The 18,604-nt window shown below is 49.8% G+C and overlaps 1 protein-coding gene across 1 annotated transcript in view; it reads left to right on the forward strand.

The window, feature by feature from the left end:
• SEC14L1 (SEC14 like lipid binding 1) overlaps positions 1-8,939 on the forward strand; it is a 41,953-nt gene extending 33,014 nt beyond the window's left edge. The window contains exons 11-16 of the mRNA XM_055722092.1: positions 1,483-1,654; positions 1,967-2,101; positions 3,551-3,685; positions 4,134-4,385; positions 5,393-5,571; positions 6,132-8,939. Coding sequence (XP_055578067.1) covers positions 1,483-1,654; positions 1,967-2,101; positions 3,551-3,685; positions 4,134-4,385; positions 5,393-5,571; positions 6,132-6,237 — 979 coding nt within the window. The 3' untranslated portion in view covers positions 6,238-8,939. The remainder of the gene's footprint in view (positions 1-1,482; positions 1,655-1,966; positions 2,102-3,550; positions 3,686-4,133; positions 4,386-5,392; positions 5,572-6,131) is intronic.
• The last annotated feature ends 9,665 nt before the right edge of the window (positions 8,940-18,604 follow it).

Below are 18,604 nucleotides of genomic sequence, written 5' to 3' on the forward strand. Positions count from 1 at the left end.
GTTACTGATAGAGTGAGTCTGCATGGTTGAGCCTGAGGGAGACGCAACACCTGCTCCAGCAGTCTGTGCCACGCTCCTAATGGTTCTGCATGTGGGGTGTTATGCTTCTGCTCTCTTCTACTGTTGGATGTCTGCAAAGCAGTGCAGCCTAACTCCCATTTCTGTTTCTGGGGGGGGGGGGGGGGGGGCGGGGGTTATAGACAGATGGTGGTACAGGCTGCCAAAAAAACCAAAAAAAATCAGGCCATGATAATATTGTGGATAACCTTTCCAGTAGTTTCAGGTATTGTTTTCATGTCACTCCTTCATCCATAGTCTGTCATGCTCAGTTCTAGTTTGTGTTCTTCATTTGTTATGTGTGATTACTCAACTCTTGATCCAAGGTGAGGTCACGAGGCTGCTGTGAAACCTGGGGTCTAGTTTTCGAAGTACTGGCATGACTTCATGTGAAGTTCAATCAAAAATGACTTGCTATCCCATTTTTAAATCATCACAGGGGTCACATATGAAAGTGTTAACTGCAAAATAGATTTAAGGGTGTGGAGTGAATGCAGGACTGGTTGAAAAGAGTCCTGTCACTCCACTGAAAAGAGACAGGGTTTCTTGGACTCTGTTCAATTTCTAGCTCCTTCCCTTAATGTGTAAGGGTTCAGGGATGCGTGGTATGTCTGCTTATGTTTTCCCTGTTAAAGAACTTGCTGTCCTAGCTCTCAGTGGGAGGTCAAATCCAAGAGATGGGTTTCATGTGTGTAACTGAAATTGTGCTGCCTACTGGATCTTCAAGTGTACAAGTAATCCTGAAGGACTACATATTAAACATTTAAAGTGAAACAAAGAAGGGTTTGCTGTTTCATAGGAGCCTTATGCATCATTTAATGGATGCTAGCTGGTGCAGCACAGCTGTAAATCTTGAATTTGCGCCCAGAGTGAGACCTGAACTTGGAAATAACTAAAGCATATGCAGAAGCTCAGCATCTAGTACTAAGAACGTACCTCTTCCTATAGAAAAAGCTTCCCGCCCTGACCACAGAATTATTTTTGACATGTAATGGAACTGTTACTGTCCTGTCTTAGTAGGAAATCTGCACCATGAATGATAAATTGCTTCACAGCAGCAGCATGGCCATTTAAGTGATTTCCTAGTCAAAGCAATGGCTTAACATTTAGGCTGGCTGTTGACAGGATCTTTTTTTGGCTCTATATTAACATTCACCTGGAGTCTGAAATGTCTGGTTGGGAATACACGTGATGTGGTAAGTGGTCATTGCACATACTCTGTAACTGCACTGGGCACACACTCTTAAGACATTTCTGTTCTAAGGGTCTTAAACTCGGTGTCTACAGGTAGTGCAAAGGAAGGAGGTAAAACAGAAGAAACCAAAACACGCAGTGGGGTCAGCACATTTCAGTATTTTGAACACTTGTATAAGAAAGGACAATTTTGATGCAATTAAAATCTTTCTTTTTTTGTCTTATATTCAGCTCTTGGACCTGTCTAGTAGATCTGGAAGGCTTGAACATGCGACACTTATGGAGACCTGGTGTCAAAGCATTGCTAAGAATTATTGAGGTGGTTGAAGCTAATTACCCTGAGACTTTGGGTCGACTTCTTATCCTGAGAGCACCTCGAGTATTCCCAGTTCTTTGGACACTGGTATGTTTGTAATTCAAGGTATTCCTCAGCATTCTCAGTACGCTGTTACTTGTAGTTTGTAAAAGCGCTTTAGAGATAAGGCTCTGTAAGTAGGAAACGTTACTATCTGGAAGAATATCTTCTATAGGATTCCTGAAATGGATTTTTTAAAAAAACACTACCCAAGAACTTGCTTACATAGCCAGTTAATTTAGCTTCTTTGTAGTGTGAGCTTTACATAACAAGGATGGTAACACTTAATGTGATCAAACTTCAAAATTGACTTGAGAAAAATGTGGGAGCCTGATGTATTCTGTTTTCTTTTGCTTGTAGGTTAGTCCATTCATTGATGACAACACTAGAAAGAAATTCCTTATTTATGCTGGAAATGACTACCAGGGTCCTGGGGGACTGCTGGATTACATCGATAAAGAAATTATCCCTGATTTTCTTGGTGGAGAGTGCATGGTATGAATATAAACTAGTGCATATAGCAACTTACTTGTGGGTGGTTTATTTTTCCCCTCCACTCCTCTAAACAAAGAAGCCTAGAAGCACAGAATGAGTCCTAATGTATTTTGGGTGTGGGGGCTATGGTGTAGGATTCCAGGCTCAATGTTTTCTTCTGGATCCACTTTAGTGGACTGCAGGATACTAATTTCTCAGTCCCTTGTCATATGCCTTAATAGCTGTTTCCTGCCCAGGCTATGCGTGTTAACTGAGTGTGTCATTTTACCATCTTAATGATATCGTAAGGTTTGTTTTCTCTGTAATGTTTTTGACAACACAGGCTCGCTGGTGTGACTGAGGTGTTAGGAGTGAGGCATTTTCTGGAGCCTCTGTCACAGTAACACTTAGATGATCTTTTATTTTTGAACTCAGCTACATTAAAATACAATTTCAGGCTTGCCTTTTAAGCCCCTGTACAATATCTAGATTAATTTCTTGAAAATTCTTCTAGGTCTGTTCAAATACAGTTTCAAATTATAACGAAGTACGGTTAGACATGTTGGAGTAGAGCATGTGTTTTATCTTCAGTGGGCTGCTTTTTGCTGCAGCAGTAGCTTTCAGTGGAGAGAGTTTGTGCTCTCTAATTTGGAGCTGGAGAAGCTGGCAGAATCTGCTGCTTAAGTAAGCAAAAGTGAATGTTACCAGAAAGCAAATTGCTACAATGTTTCCTGCCACTCACAGGCAATGATAGTGTCTTTCTTTCTTGTCTTTACTTCTGGAAATTTGAACAAAAATGACTTCTCAGAGATCCTTTTAACTCTCTGTTGTAATTCAGTTATCAAACACTTCTACCATCCCAAAGACTTCTATGGATCCTGTTCCTGATAAAATAGTTGCCTAACTTCATTACTAGAGAATTTTTAAAAGAGAAGATTGCTTACAGAAGTTGTGTACTGAGCTTTCAAGACAGTTGTAGCTTCAAAACCGTTACCTTCTTGACTGCAATATCTTTTACCTGTTTAGAAACTTAACTGTATCTCCCCCACACTTTTAGCTACCCCAGTTCTTTCAGGTCTCTGTAGGTTATATTTTATTTTCCAACTGAGTTGCTATTTCCACTTTCCTCAGGATTCTTAAGTGGCTCTCATCTTCCTTCAGCCAAGGGCAGTATGAGTGATAACTGTAGTTATTTGCACGCTCATTTTCTGTAGTGGTGGCTGGTGTGTATATACAAGATCTGTTTCTGTGGTGTCTAATTCTGCAAGCTCACCTAAACCAGATCATTGTAAAACAGATTTATATATGTATGATGTACAAGCTATAAAATTACTTTCAAGCTCTGTTCATACCTCATTCTTCAGAATACTTGCTGAATGTGAGTTTGTTTCTGAAGCTCTCGGGCAGAGAGCATGACAGGGTGTGGGTGTACAGATGGGGATACTTTTTAATGGCTGTTTATGCTTTTAGTGTGAAGTACCAGAGGGTGGGCTGGTTCCCAAATCCCTCTACCGGACGGCAGAAGAGTTGGAAAATGAAGACATAAAGCTTTGGACTGAAACAATCTACCAGTCTGCAAGTGTCTTCAAAGGAGCTCCGCATGAGGTACGGTTGCAGCCTACCCTTCTTTACTTCTATCTCAGCCCACTGCTCTGGACTTTATCTCTTGGACTGAAAATGGTTTAGAACTTGGATTATTTAGTTGCCATGCTTCAGCCTTGTTCTTCTGTAGTTCTGGTGCATAATGATGCTTTAGGAGCTGAAGTTTGTGACCATTTCTAGTATTGTTGCCATTTAGAGAATATCACTGTTTTTCAATCTATTCAAGCTATGTCCTAACTGAAGACAATATTCTCAGAAGCTAATTGAGAGCTTCTGGGAGTCATGTGTTAAAATAAAGACACTCTGTCAGGAGAGAATTTGTATCTACAATGTCTTTTTAATAGTCAAAACTAAGCCCAGCAACCAAAAGCTTTGCTCTGAGTCTTCCTTCCTGGTAGGAGTTTGTCTTTCTAAGCAAATGGCTGTTGTCTAATGACTTTTCTGTCTTAAGGTTCTCATTCAGATTGTGGATGCCTCATCTGTGATCACATGGGATTTTGACGTGTGCAAGGGCGACATTGTTTTTAACATCTTTCATTCCAAAAGAGCCCCCCAGCCTCCTAAAAAGGACTCTCTGGGTGCCCACAGTATTACATCTCCCGGTGGGAACAACGTTCAGTTGATAGACAAAGTCTGGCAGTTGGGGCGTGATTACAGTATGGTGGAGTCTCCTCTTATCTGCAAAGAAGGGGAAAGTGTGCAGGTAAGGCTGCCGGATCCTTGTGTGGGAGCAGATGGAGGCTAGCTCCTAAACTACACGTTCTAATTCACAATCATTGATGACTGGGTGGTGATTCAGCTCCGGACTATCTGCTTGCTTTTGGCTGACATTTCAGCGTCATTTCAGTTCCTAGCTGTATCCTGTAGGGAACAGGGATAGTATTTACATGGGATCTGCTGTGAGCAGAGCTTGCATCAGTCCAACAGTGACTGGGACTGCTCAGCCAGGAATATAGGGGAGTCACCTGGAAGGAAGTGTGCATCCAGAAAGTAGCAAGACATGCTTTGTGCTGTAACTTGGACCATTATTTTCTCAAGCAGTGTGTTTGAAGAATATCAGTGTCTTACCTCAGTTATGAGAGAAGTCTGGAAATTAAGACTGAGCTTCTCTCTCTGTTTGTTCTTCTAACAGGCACCATAAGGAGCTCCCTATGGCCAGGGCTCCTGAAGGTGTTTTTTTTTATGGCATTTGTAACCTATCCCTTAAATACTAAGTTGGGTATTACATGCAGCATGTTTGCAGTTGTACTCTGCCACTGCTATTCCTTTTGACTTGAAATAAAAGTTAAACAACTTTTGACAGAGGAGCTCCTTAAGTCATCTAATCGGAGGTGTTAAACTGGAAATACAGGCAGTGACCTGTTGAACTGTACTTTCTCTTTCTGTGAGGCAAGAGCCTTGACTGCCCTTTTCACAGTCTCAAAGGCCAGCTGTTAATGAAAATAGAAAAAAAAAAAACAGTTTTAAACAAGAACTTAATCCTTTCAGTATATTTCTGTCAAAAAGCAGGAGGAACTGCTGGTGTTCTATCGTAACTTTTGTAAGCATGTTGTGTGGGAGAGTTGACCAGCACTGCCAGTTGGCTGAGGAGCTGAATTATTGGCACTGGGGAAAAAATTATGGGCACATAAGCAGATTTTCTAAGCTTGGGAAAGAAATTTCAAGCCTGCAAATCTTTGTGTTAATACATGTTGCTGTGGCTGCTTCCAGGGATCACATGTGACCAGGTGGCCTGGCTTCTATATTCTCCAGTGGAAGTTTCATAGCATGCCTGCCTGTGCTACAACCAACCTGCCTCGTGTGGATGATGTATTAGCATCTCTACAGGTCTCCTCTCACAAATGTAAAGTGATGTACTATACAGAAGTAATTGGATCTGAAGACTTCAGGTATGTCTGGCCAAGGTTCATGAAGGTCAGCCGATGTCAAACGTTTCTGATACTTGGGTAATCAAGCCAGTGTCAAGTTCACTTAAATACAAGTAAATTGTCAGTTGTGTTTTCTTAGGCCTTAAAAAAAACAAAACAAACACACAATCAAAAAAACCCACCCCAAATCCAAACAAATTCAACCAGTACTGGCACTGTGGGCAGCTAGTGTATAAAAAGGGTTAATTAGTTATCATAATCATCACTAGTCACTTGTTCTGCTTTGAAAGCATATAGAAATGGGTGCAGCCTAGTGATGGAATAGTCAGTTCAGTTGCCTGCCGGTGGATTTAGTTGACTGAAACTAGTTCCTCAGACTTTCTGAACAGCATCTGTTTTCTGCAAGGTGTTCAGTGTCCCCATTACCTTATGTGGCAGGGCAGAAAAGTATTTGGGTATCTGCACCAAAACTGTTACTTGCTTTTTATTCAGTGTGCAAACAAATACAGTGTAGATGTATAACAGAAATCAAAATCTTTGTATGTTCTGAAGCTTCGAGCTACTTTTGTTTGTTATTGCAGGGGATCTATGACCAGCCTTGAATCAAGCCACAGTGGATTCTCCCAGCTCAGTGCTGCCACCACCTCTTCTAGCCAGTCCCATTCCAGCTCCATGATTTCCAGGTAGTGCCACAACAGATGAAAAAAGCAAATGGATGAGATGGCTGGACCCTCGCCTGTGGCAGCTGACTGCAATACAGCATATTCAACTGGCAATTGTGCAAAAAAAACCCCCACCCCACAAAGCCTTTTATAGATAGAAAAGTAGCTGTTTGAATTTTAAACTTAGTGGTTTTGGTCCTTGTTAGATCCAACAGCTTGTCTCTTAACTTTAACCCTTTTTCCTAACTCAGCCATAAGTATTTTTGCAAGTGTGCTTGCACAAATCCTAACTCTGAACACAAGGGCTCTCATTGAAAGGAAAAATAACCAGGACATCAGTCAAGAATAATTTTTTAACTGTGTAAATGTTAAAAAGAAGAAAAAAGAGAAAAAACCCGACCAAAAATGCTCCGTAGTGCATTAGAGATCAACTGCAAGTCTCCTGTCAGGACATCCCTTGCCATCTTAAATCCCCTGTGATCTTCCAGTGCTGCAAACTCTTCTCCCATTGCCACTAAGTGATGTCCGAGACAAAGAAAAGCAGTTGCTGGATACTTGACTTTGTGAGTCCATTTTTTTCAAAGCATGCCCACAGAGCTGTGGCCAGGCTGTAAACACTAATACCTTTTGTATGAGCACACTTCTGGGGAATTTGAGCTCTGGATCTTGATGGGTTAAAGCAATTCATTCTTTGCTTGAAGCACTGTGGAGAGAGAGGCAGAGAGCAGGCTCTCCCTCACTGTGTCATGCTGGGCTGATCCAGAATTGCTCCGAGGATTTATTCCCAGCTCTGTGCTGGAGCTTCACTTCCTTAGTATATTCCATGTGAACTGATTTTACTGAGACTCTGTTCTTATCAGGAATTTATGGAGAGCTTAAAGTTGCTTCTTAAATCAGTCTAAAGGAGGTATGGCTTGCATCCTTCCTGTGCGCTTTTCAATCCCTCTTGCCTCCTGTCCTTCCCTGTGCATTTCAGAAGTGGAGCGCTTTATTTCTGAGCAGCAGAAGCTTTAATGTAGGCAGGGAGCACAGGGATCTGTGCTCTGAGTGATACAGTTGAAGATGCTCGAAGCAGTGCCTGCCTGACCATTTTCAGTCTTGCTACTGCCAGTGGTGAATTGCCTTTCTGGATGTTGTCCCTATTCTACCCAGGCCCAAGCAGTTCTGCTTGAACTCTTTTTGTTAAATTCTGTTCAGGTATTCTTCTGCTTCGAGCCCCCTCTCCCATGCACAGCAAAAGGCACAAAAGACTGAATTAGCGAGCAAAGGGCTGCCTGCAGACAACTACAAACCATACCCAGAGTGGAGCGGAGAAGATTTCGGTCTGAAATGCAGCAGGATTTGCATAGTTAGACCCTGCTTGGTCTTTCCTCACCTGCTCAGAGCTAAATTATCCATCCAGGTAGAAGGAGCTACTGTGCTGGCTGCAGTCCCTACTAGAAAGCTGGATAGGCTCTGTTAAGTCTTGGGGAGGCAGCACTGTTGTGGGTAAGTGGTAGAGGAGCTTGTGGAGGTATTGCCCTTTCAGAGCAGAACTCCCTTAAAATGCTTCCTGGATGCCCTGCCTGAGGAAAGCTGGTTCTGATCTCAGTATAAATCCTTTTTACGACTGCAAAGCTTCTGGATGGCAGGTTACTAACCTCTAACAGCACCTCTTCCGTGGACCAGTTCTGGCTGTGGAACGTGGCAGACAGAACTGACAAGGAAGTATTTTAGTAACAGATTTAGAGGTGCTGAGAAGCCAGTCTCCTTAAACTGAACCAAACTGGTCTATTTTGTCTTTTTTTGAACTTGGAAGTTGAAAATGGAGGTTAGACTGTTCTTTAGGCTGCTGAAGTGTGCTGTTGTGCCAGATGGGCCACTGCTTTGGTGTCGGAGCAGCTCCCCACCCCGTGTCTGCACAGCAGACAACCACATGCTGTGGCGCTCAGCCTGCCCGTATGAGCTGTCTGCCTAGGAGGAACCCAGCCTTCCAAGGAGTGGTTTGGTTCTTGACATGCAGGAACCAGTATTCCCAGGTGCAGGGGAGCTAGTGCAGCAGGAGCCGCCGTGAGCTTAACTTAATGACACTCCTGGCTCTTTGCAAACGCCACTTTCCATTTACCAGGCTGCAAGGGTTGAAGATGGTCCCCTTTCTTTCTCTCTCTCTCTCAGATGGCGATTTTGCTGACAACTGTAAAGAAACTGCTTCATTCAACACTCCACATCTGTCCAGAGGTGTCTGGCTTTGTAGACCTTTTTGAGTTGCAATCACTTTTCAAGTCTGAAGATCTATATTTTGTTTTTCACTTGAGCTGGCTCAAAAGTGGCACTTTGGGTTTTTCCTGCTATTAATCTTAACACATCTTTTAGAGCTCAAAGCACATGACAGCACAAACAGCTGGGGAGATAAAATTCCAGAAAAACAATAGTTAATCCTCCTCTAAGCAAAGTGCTGTGGCAATATGACTTGATCACTGCAGTCTGACTAATTAATTTCCCATACCCTGGTCTTTCTTTGTGTGATATTACTGCTTTTCTTCCTTCTCTCAGCCAATGACTCTTCTGATCGCTTTTTTTTTCCTGTTATCAGTGTCCTTCTGCACTTTCCTGTCTGTACTCATGAACTGCATATCAAATTCTGTAAATGTTTTGTATACATAATACCTCATTCTTGGTAATAAAATACAGATAGTCTTTAAAAGATTTTTTTATCATTATCAATAAATGTGAACTGTTTGGAGAAAAGGGGTCAGCCTCTTTATTTCATTCATCTGATGCAAAGCTTCCAGGTTACTTCGTGTTGAATTCAAGTCTGCCAGAGCTGCTCAGGGGCAGTGCTGTTCAGCAGGAGCCGTCTGCCACTGGGGAGAGGTTTCAGAAAAGCAGTCTGTCTTGGCGAGTGGAACCCTGAGCAGCAGGTACAAGGTACAAGAATGTGGTTTTTAGAGGAGGAATGGCCTCTGCTAGGCACTTCCCTGTCATAACAGCATCCTATATTCCCCACAGTACATATATACAGGGGTTTTTTTACTAGTCTGTGAATACACAAAAGGTACAAAATACTGTGCTTAAAAAGTCTTAAAAAAAATAGCTGCTTTTATGGATTATATGATGACTCTGTACTCTTATCACAGTTTGAAATGGAGCTTCAGCCTTAGCTGTTCAGCTGATTGCAGCAGCATCCCTTGTGGAGTGTGTTATGTGTGTTATCGAAGAGGCTCGCATGGATAAGCTTAGCGCAGCAAGGGTACAGTTAAATCTGCCTCACTTGCCCCAGTGCAGGCTGGAGGGTGCCTGGCCACCTGAACTAGCAACTGCAGTAACTTTTCTTTTTCCACCCACTTTGTTACGCTGTGGCCCTGCTGTAGACTTTGGGAGAGCGAACGGCTGACTGCATCCCCAGGCGGAGCACGTGCTGTCCGGGGAAAACCTGTGGGCACAGCTCAGAGCCACAGAAGTGCCTGCAAACCCCCATCCTGCCGGTCCCGCTGAGCCCTGCCGGCCTGGCCTTGCTGTGGTGCTGGGTGGGAGCCGCTCTGGTCCCTGGTGTACAGCATGGGCTTGGGGAGAGGGATGCCTCCTTGAAGGTGAACGTCCAGCTGCACTGTTCTGTGGTGTTTGGCAGGTGCAGGTGCAGCTGCTGTGAGTGTGGGATGAGGGCTGGTTGGTTTTTTTTTAACTGAAATTTAACAATATAAAGGTTGCAATAATTTTCTATTACTCAAAAATAAGCCTGCTGCTCTGCAGGGCTTGCCATACAGGGGTTTGACACTGCCCACTTTGGTGTGGAGGAGATGAGCTCCTTGGTGGTCCCCACCACTGATGCTGCCTTGAGTGGGAGGCTGTGGCAATCACATTTGGGGAATTTAGATTTTTTTTTTAATTATGATTATTAGAAGACAAAGCTTTAGCTACTTCTAAAACAGGAGCCTATAAATGTCAACCTGTGGTTTTTCTAGACCCTGGAGTTGGAGCAGTGGCTGAAACATCCATTTATGGTTGGCCTTTCAGATTTTATCCTAGCTGTAAAGTTTCTAAAACAAGAATCTTTAACTATGGTTGTGGAGGTCTGTCAGCAAGACCAGATGGCTGCCTGACCTACTTCAAGTTTTAACATGTGGCCAATATTTTTATGCCAGCACGTAATTATAATGGACTGGCTTACTGCTGCTCTGGACATTACTAAATACAAAAGCCCTTGAAAAGACATGGTTCAAGAAAGTGGTGCTTGCTGTTCAGCTCTGCTGTGCCCCGGGAGGTGCCGGGAAAGCTGCCTTGCCTGGCCAGTGCTCCTCTCCAAATGGCAATCAAAACACAGAGCCTCCGATCTTATTTGAGCTGAGCAGATGACAATGGTGCAGGCCAGGGCTGCTCGGCCGTGCAGCTCCCCTTGGAAAAGGTATGTATCTGTTTGAACCAGGTATTTATTTTTGGGACTTTCTTGGTGGATTTTTTTGAGATAAAGCAAAACTCCTGGCAGGCATTTCACCTTCGTCCCCTGCCAGCCCTCCCTACTCCCTGCAAAGCCAAGGGCTCCCAGTTCTCCAGCCGTGAGACCCTGTTGTCCTTTCTCATTTGCACATTAGCTTGCCGAAGAGCTTCTAACTTCTGTCATGCAAGGGGAAGGCTCGTGAACTGGTTCAAAGCCTCTCCGTGCAACCCTCCAGCTGGAGCAGGGGCTGGTGCTGTCTCCCTGCCCGGCATCGCTGCCCTAACAGCAGCGCACGCATTTCCCCCGGGAGCACCCACCACGGTTTGGTTTGCCCCTGGCTTCGCGGGGCGAGCTAATTCTGGTTCGTGGTGCAGGCAGGCAAGTTAAAACGACGGAAAACAGACGTCTGCCCGTCCCCGCTCGCACGCAGGCGGTGCGGGATGCACGCAGAGCCCGTGCTGCGGGTGGGCGCTGCACGGCCGGTGGGCGCTGCACGGCGGGTGGGCCGGGGCCAGCCTGGCACCCCCCGCACCCCGGCTCCTTGGGGCTGCGCCCGGCCGCCTGCTTCGGGGCAAGGTGCGGGGCCGGGGGGCGCCGCTTGGCTGCCAGGCACGGGAACAGGCTCTCCGGGGGAGGGCTGGGATTAACCCCTGCAGGCATTTTAAAAACCTGCGGCTGTGGGTTAGTGACGGACTTGGCAATGCTGGGTTAACGGACGGACTGGATGATCTTAAACGTCTGTTTTCCAAGCGAAACGATTCTGTGACTCTGCGAAATGCGCCATCCAGCACGGCGGGCGGGGCCGGGGCCGTGAGGCCTGAGCCCGTATAACCACCCTGTCCCGGGGGCACGAGGCCGGGGCAGGTCCCCTGGCGGGGCGGCAGGCGGGGGCGGCGGGGCAGCCCCCCAGGCAGCCCGGGGACAGTGTCGCTGTCCCAGGGGACAGGCCCCGGGCGCGGCGGTGGCTGCGGCGCAGCGAGTGCCCGGCGCGTACCCGCTAGGTGGCGCCAGCGGCGCGGCTCCAGCCGGGCGGGGGCAGAGTGGGCTCGTATGGGCCATACTGGGAGCCGCAAACAGGGTGGGTGCCCCCGTGTAACCCCTTCAGCAAGGGGAAGGCGTTCTGCAGGGAGCAGCCCTCTCTCCGGTCCGCGGACCCACCGGACAGCGTCGCCAGAGCCTCACCCTGTGCGACCCTGAACCACCCAGCCTGCGGCCAGAGGGTGCTTGACCCTCCTTCGAGCGGCAGCCTGTCTTTTGGCTCACCCTTCTGCTACTAGGGTTCCCCCAAACCAGTCGTCATTTCAAAAAAATTGCTGAGAAAGTTGCTCAACGTTGGGGAAAACCCTTGAGGAGCTGGTGGGAGAGATCCTGTAGAAGTGAAAAAATATTCCGCTTATTGCTATGGCCCCAGTAAGAATTTGCCCGTGAGCTGCAGTGGGTCGTAGTCAAGTATTTAACTATGTGCAGGACTCTGCAGGGAAAGGGAGATGGAAGGAGAAGGACCAGCCCAGTGAAAAAGCTGGGAACTGAAAATACAGCATTATTCCTCACCAGACCATAAGCTGACCCAGGGTGGGCATCGGCCCTAGCCACCACACTGTGTAGCAAAATGTTGTGCCTCGTGCTGTGGAGCAGGCAGGTACTGGCTTCTCTTCCATTTGGGCTCTTCTGGCTTCCCACGCACATCCCGGGGCAGGAGCAGCAGGGGTGCACCCACCCGGTTTCAGTCTTAATTTAGTCTTGCCCTTCCCAAGGCAGGGATGCAGCTGTGCTGCGCTTCATCAGCTTGTGCATGCAAGTTCTCCTGAAAAAGAGCCTTGAAGAGATAGCAAACCTAAATTTTTCTCAAGTACTTTCGCCTTTGCATGATTATTTGTATTATTATAACATACAGGCTCTTCTTGCAGGTGTCAAAATAGCAGCAGAGGGGCTGGAGGACTCTTCAGTCCAAAAATATTTGCTGGAGTTGGGAGGGCAGGACTTGCTCCTCTCCCCATGGCTGGCACCAGTGCTGCCAGGTCCTGGCTGGGGGCTTTACCAGCTCTGGGGAGTGATGGGCAGGTCAGCGCATCCCCCCTGGAAGCTTCTGCCATTCCCTCCGGCTGGCTGGAGAGGCCAAAGAGTGCCGGCTTCTCTGACTGCGGCCCTGCTCGAACCACAGAGCCCATCTGCCAAGGCAGCAGAGGACACATGCTGCTGTAAATACAGCCAGTTAATTGATTGCTCTTGCTCCAGCACATTTCCGTGAAATCCCTCATCAGTTGATGATGGATCTGTTTCATAACAGCTCCCAGAAACCTTCTCCCATCACAGCTTGTGCCAGCAGAGCATTGCTGGGCTCGCTCACATCCCAGCCGCGTGGTGCAGCCCCTGCCTTGCTGCACTTTGCCTCCTCCACGGGGTTTTCCGGGACCGAACCCTGTCTCCTGAGCGATGAAGGGCCTGTCTCCCCAGCAGCCTCGCCAAGGAGCTGCCTGCGTGCCCCCTGCCCCGGTGCTTCTGAAGAGCAGCCCAGGACACACTTGTGTGATGACTTTGGTGCCCTGAGCCAGCTCTGGGCAGCCACAGACACGTGTATTTGTTTGTCCTTCACAAGAATTTAACAAGAAAAGCAGGAAAGGATCACGTAAGCTCTCTCCCTGGGGAGGACTGGAGCAGGGACAGCTGCCAGGCACTGATGGGAACGTCGCCCCCCTGCCAGCATCCACAGGCAGGGTCATGGCCCCCTCCAGCCCACCCAGTAACGCTCCCCAGATAATGCCACAGCAAGGCAGCATGCCCTGGGCAAGGCAACCCTGCAGCCAGCTGGGGCCCACGGCAGCCTCAGCATCCGAGGAGCGCAGGAGCAGGCGCTGCTCTGCAGGCAGGCCAGGAGCTCCAGCTCTTCTTGCACCATCCTCCCCTCCCTGGAGGTCAGGTTTTGGGCTGTGCAGAGCTCCCTGGTGCTGGCCTGCCTGCAGCAGCTGCGATGAGCAATTCTCTTTGAAGTTCTTTAATGCTCTGCTGCACAGCAGAGAGGAGTAAGCCCTTTTTTCACCAGCCTCTCTGACTCTCTCCTGAGCCCTAGATGCTGCTGAGAGGAACTGCAAAGAACTGAGAAGGAGGAGGAATGGCAAAACCTGTCCCCTGGGACAAAGGAACCTCTCCAGATCTAGGCAGCAGCCTTCTTCCCCACCTGGGACAAGGCAGGACCTTGCTAAGTGGCAGCTGGTGCCGCTGCCCAGGACTCGTGCAGAGCAGCAGGAGGCTGGGGCATCCCAACGCCCAGGCACAGCCCAAATGGCATCCCCATGACTGGCACCAGAGCAGTGGGCACCATAAGGACCTGTTCCACATTGTGACCAGTGTGGCCATGGGGAGCACTGGTGTGAAGGTGGATGCACCAGACTGGCCCAGTCACCCCTCCTGGCACCGCAGTGGCTGTCCTGCAGGACCTCCTGCAGCAGGATGCTCTGCAGTCACATCTCCAGGCTCTTCCCCTGGGGGACCTTGAGAAATAGCACCGATCTGTGCAAGCAGATATCCAAAACCCCATTGGACACGCTGCTGTGGGGGGAGCTGTGGGGGGGCGCGCACACACACACGCACGCACACACACACACACACAGACCCCCCGAGAGCGTGCCACCACCAGTGCTGGGTCTTTGCCCCCTAAAACAGAAGAAAAAATGTGTTCAGGCTTAAAGGCTGCAGTGCTCTGCCATGGTCACATTGCTTTGCCTTCTGAGATCACCCTCGCTGGGGGCAGAGATGTGCTTAGGGGGGTGAGTTAGGCCTGTGGGGCACTGCTGCTGTGTGGGTCTGAAATAACATCCTTGGGGATGATGCTGGACCCCTCCCAGGGCAGTGGAGGAGCAGGGCTCAGCTGTGGGGGCCGGGGGCTGAGGTGACTTACAGGGAGCCTGGCACAGGACCTGCGGCCGAGCTGCAGGAGGAGGAGGGTGCAGGTTAATTAGCGAGGGGCTGGGAGAGCGGATGAGAAGTAGGTTAGTGGATAACACACAGCACTGGGTTCTTGGAAAGCTCCTGCGGCTTCGTGGCATGTCGGTGACCCGGCGGTGCCCGCAGCTGCCCCAGGACTCCCCATGGAGGTTGGCCAGGAGATGGTGTCATCCATGCCTCCAGCCCAGGCGGAAGAGCAGCCCTAACCCACCCCCAGGTTAAGAAACCTGTTTAAGGAGTCAGCAGGGATGAATAGAAAGACTGTGGGGACCCGGAGGGATGTCTGGCACACACATACCAACCTCCTCCAGGGGAGTGTGGAGACCCCAGGCAGGCAGGGCTGGATGGGGGTGGAGCAGGCAGGTCCTCGGGGCTCTGCATCAGGGCACCAATGGCACAATGCCAGCTCCTGTGATGCTGGTGGCCCCTGAGAGCCCCCTTAGCAGACGGGAGATGCTGCTGGGGTCAGTACTCACTGGAAAAGTCTGAAGAAACACGTGCAAGCAGGGACCTGGAGAGGTCAAACCTGGCAGGTGAAGGCAAAGCAAAGAGCAGAGCCACTACCTTCATCCTACAAGTTGCAGTCTTCCTGGTTCAGGGAGGGTGAAGTCACAGATGTCAGCTGTCTGCAGCTCCATAGAAAGTGCTACCAAAAAAAAGTGTTTTCAGCCCTGGGGCAAGGGCCTGGCTGAGGGACACTGAAGTTGAGCAAGTACCTGGCTGCAGCAGGGGTGCTCGGTGGCAGATTTAAGCCCCCTGACAATGCGAGTGCTTTTCCTAACCTCCCGCAGCCCCTCTTTGCCAGGAGCTTTGCCAGGGGGTTTCTTAATGCCTTCTGAACGGCAGGCTCCCAGGGGCTCCCTCAGCAAAGCACCGTCAGCCTCGGCGCAGCATCCCTCCCTGGGCAGAGCCCTCCTCGCCAGTCCTTCATCCCAAGCCACCTTAGCTGTGCTGGGTGGGAGAGGACAGAAGCCGTGTCTTCAAACATGAGCTTTACGACATGCCTGTATCATGACTCAAATACAAAAATAAATATATGAGGGCAAAAAAGAGAGGCAATGAGCTTTAAACAAGCCAGGATGGAGCAGGCAGCAGCTAGAAGTGGCTAGGAGCTTGCAGGAGGCCATCCCTGTTCTCAGCAGCATGCTTTACCCTGCCTTTGCTCAGCGCCGGTGCCGTGGCTTGGCAAACACTATTTTTTTCTGCAAACACTATGCACAAACACAGCCGTTTGTGTGCAAACAGTATTCCCCTCCATCACAGGTGAACACAGCCCTGAAAGACCCTTTTATCTGAGGCCACCTCAGGGTGGGAGCAGATGCCAGCACTTGTCCGAGGCTCACCAAGCAACGATGCCCCCCCAAAACTGGGCCACACGTACCGTGCCATCTGGAGCGTGACACAGTGGCAGCAAATACAGTTTATGAGGCAGCAGGGCCAGAGAAATGCCAAACACATCTGGCTGTGTTGGGTCACCCCGCACCGCTGGCGCTCATCATATGGATCTAGGACAAACCGTTGCCTTTGTTTTCTCCTGTTTGGGCATCACAAGCATCCCGGGCTCTGTAGGGTGGCAGCTTGGGAACATTAACTCACCGTAGGGTTATTTTGTCTTCATGCTAAACTCTTCTGGAGATGTCAGCTGCCAGAACATGTCATTTATGCTTCACGGCACTGCCTTGGTGTTTCACGGACATGACAGAGTGACAAGAAACAGCATCCTTGGAGGAAGGGTTCAATCCGGATGGTTCTCTAACAAACAAGTGCAAGCTGGGCTGGGCTGAGCCGGTCACTCAGGGTGACTCTGAAGGGGTCAGGGACAGCTGTGAAGGTGGCCGTGGTGGTGGGGAGGTGCCACAAAACAGGCTCAGTGGCCGGGAGGTGCTCCCGAGTCCAGAGGCAAGGCTCAGGCTGGTACAGCCCTGCGTCAGAGCTGGCGGGCGCGCTGGGACGCTGCCTGCCCACCTCCTGCGCTCCAGTGAGCCGGGACACGGTGCCCTGGGAGGTGGGAGGTTACTGGAGTTAGCTGGGCGGCTGCTGTCCTCGCTGGGCAGGCAGGAATGGCAGCATCAGCAGGGCTTTTGGAAATGAAACCATGAGTGCTCCTGCCCGTGGCAGCTGCAGGTCACTGAGCTCATGGGGCCCCTTCTCATCCATACTGGGAAAACGCTTCATGGAGTGAGCCTGCCACAGAGCCGCAGCCCATCTTGCCCGGCGTTCGCCTTCAGAGCCGGGGCAGGTTTCCCCAGCGGTGCTGGTGCTGGGTGCGGATCGGGCCCAGGTCTGCTCCTGCAGCCACCCTGTGCTCTGTCCTGCTGTGCCCTGGGGTGGGACGTAGAGCAAGGGCTGGTTAAATAAACATGTTCATCTCTTACGGCCTTGAGCAGCCCCAAACCCCCTTTCCCTGGGCTCAGGCAGGATCGCTCCCAGTCTCACCACTTTTAAAGACAGTTTTAAAGTGTAGGTGAAGAGGGTCACTCCCTCATGGGTATTTGGTCTTCTGATAATGGCAAAGGCTCATGCTTTTGCCAAGCACCGAAGGAGGGATGCCGCAGAGCCCAGCAATGATGTTGCCTGCAAAGTGCCCCTGCTCCTGCTTTGCTGCAGCGATTCAGCCCAGGACCCCTTTTGCCCCCTCTGGAGCTTGCTAGAGGGCAGGGAAGGGATGTGAATTAGGTGGATAATTAATTATGCAGATTAACTTGTACCTCTCAATGGCCACAGTGCAAGTAAGAGAGGTCTGAGTGCCGAGGTGTCAGTGAGAGCTCCCCGGGAGGACAAAGTGCATTTGCAGGGCACTCATGCACAGCAGCGCATAGTGTTCGGGAGCACCTCAGAGGCGTTTGGATCCTGTCCTCTCAGGGTCCACAGCCCTGCTGGACCTCGGGCTGGAGAAGATCCCAGGCAGAGTGAGCAGCATGGTGCAAAACAGCAGGCTGCAGCCCTGCCTGGCATGCAGCCCCTGTGGACACCTCTCTGCTGCAGCCCAGGTGGGCAGTGGGCAATTTGCAGCTTTGCATTTTTATTTTCACACCTGTGAGCAGCGAACACAGCTGTGCTTTGCCTTCCATGACTCAGTTCACCTTGTAAACCCACCCCAAACAAAACACCTCTCTGCTCTTCCCCTTGCAGCTGCTCTTGCAGGGGACTTTAGCAGCACCCCCTGGCCTGCAGCAGCCAGAAGGATGGAGCCAAGGAACCGGAGCTGTGGATTGGCCGCTGGGACATTTTCCTTCCCATGTCCCTTCTATGAAACAAGAAGGAACTTGGCCAGCATCAGCACAACAAGCCACATCCATCAGCTCCGGTTAAATACAGACAATTGTTGCCAACATTGTTGGAAGGGAGAGGAGAGAAACACATGAGCACACACACAGGTCATTGCACAAGGAAAATAGAGGCCGTTGGCTGCTGCAGGAGGTCCGGTCCGACCCGCGGGTGAGCAGGGCCCCATTTGGGAGATGTGAAGAGGTCTTCAAATCCTATATCACCATCCTCTGCCCTACCAGTGCCACTGGAGTTACACTGGCCTTGATAGAAATGAGAGCTGATTTTGAGCATAAAGCAGCTGCACGGGGTATCTTACCTCTGCCAGCTCAGCTCTGCTTCAGACTGACGCCGGAGGAGGCTGATGGAAGTGAAGTGCACGTCATTCGCCATCCTCAAAGCCACCAAAGAGCCACAGATACCAGGATCTCTCTGATACCAGGAGACACCATGGCTTGCAGCTCTGCCCTCCAGCCCTGTGTGGAAGGGGAGCCCCGAGCTCCCTCTTCCCCCCACCCCCCCACCCCCGGACCCTCAGGTCAGCTCGTGCAATGTCCCTTGCCCTCCACTCCCCTTTTGCAAACGTGCTTTTAGGTTCTTTGTCTTTTATATTCCAGAGTGTGACTCCTGGCTCAGCTGGTAGCCTGTGTCCCGCTGGGGCCAGTCCCCAGGGACGTGTGAGTAACCACCACACCAGGGCCTGTCCTTGTTCACCCCTGGGTGAACACTTCCTGGGTGTTCTGCAAACCAGAGCCACGGCCAGACTATC

Source organism: Falco cherrug, chromosome 1, assembly GCF_023634085.1.
Source record: "Falco cherrug isolate bFalChe1 chromosome 1, bFalChe1.pri, whole genome shotgun sequence".
In the NCBI taxonomy this organism is placed as follows: Eukaryota; Metazoa; Chordata; class Aves; order Falconiformes; family Falconidae; genus Falco; species Falco cherrug.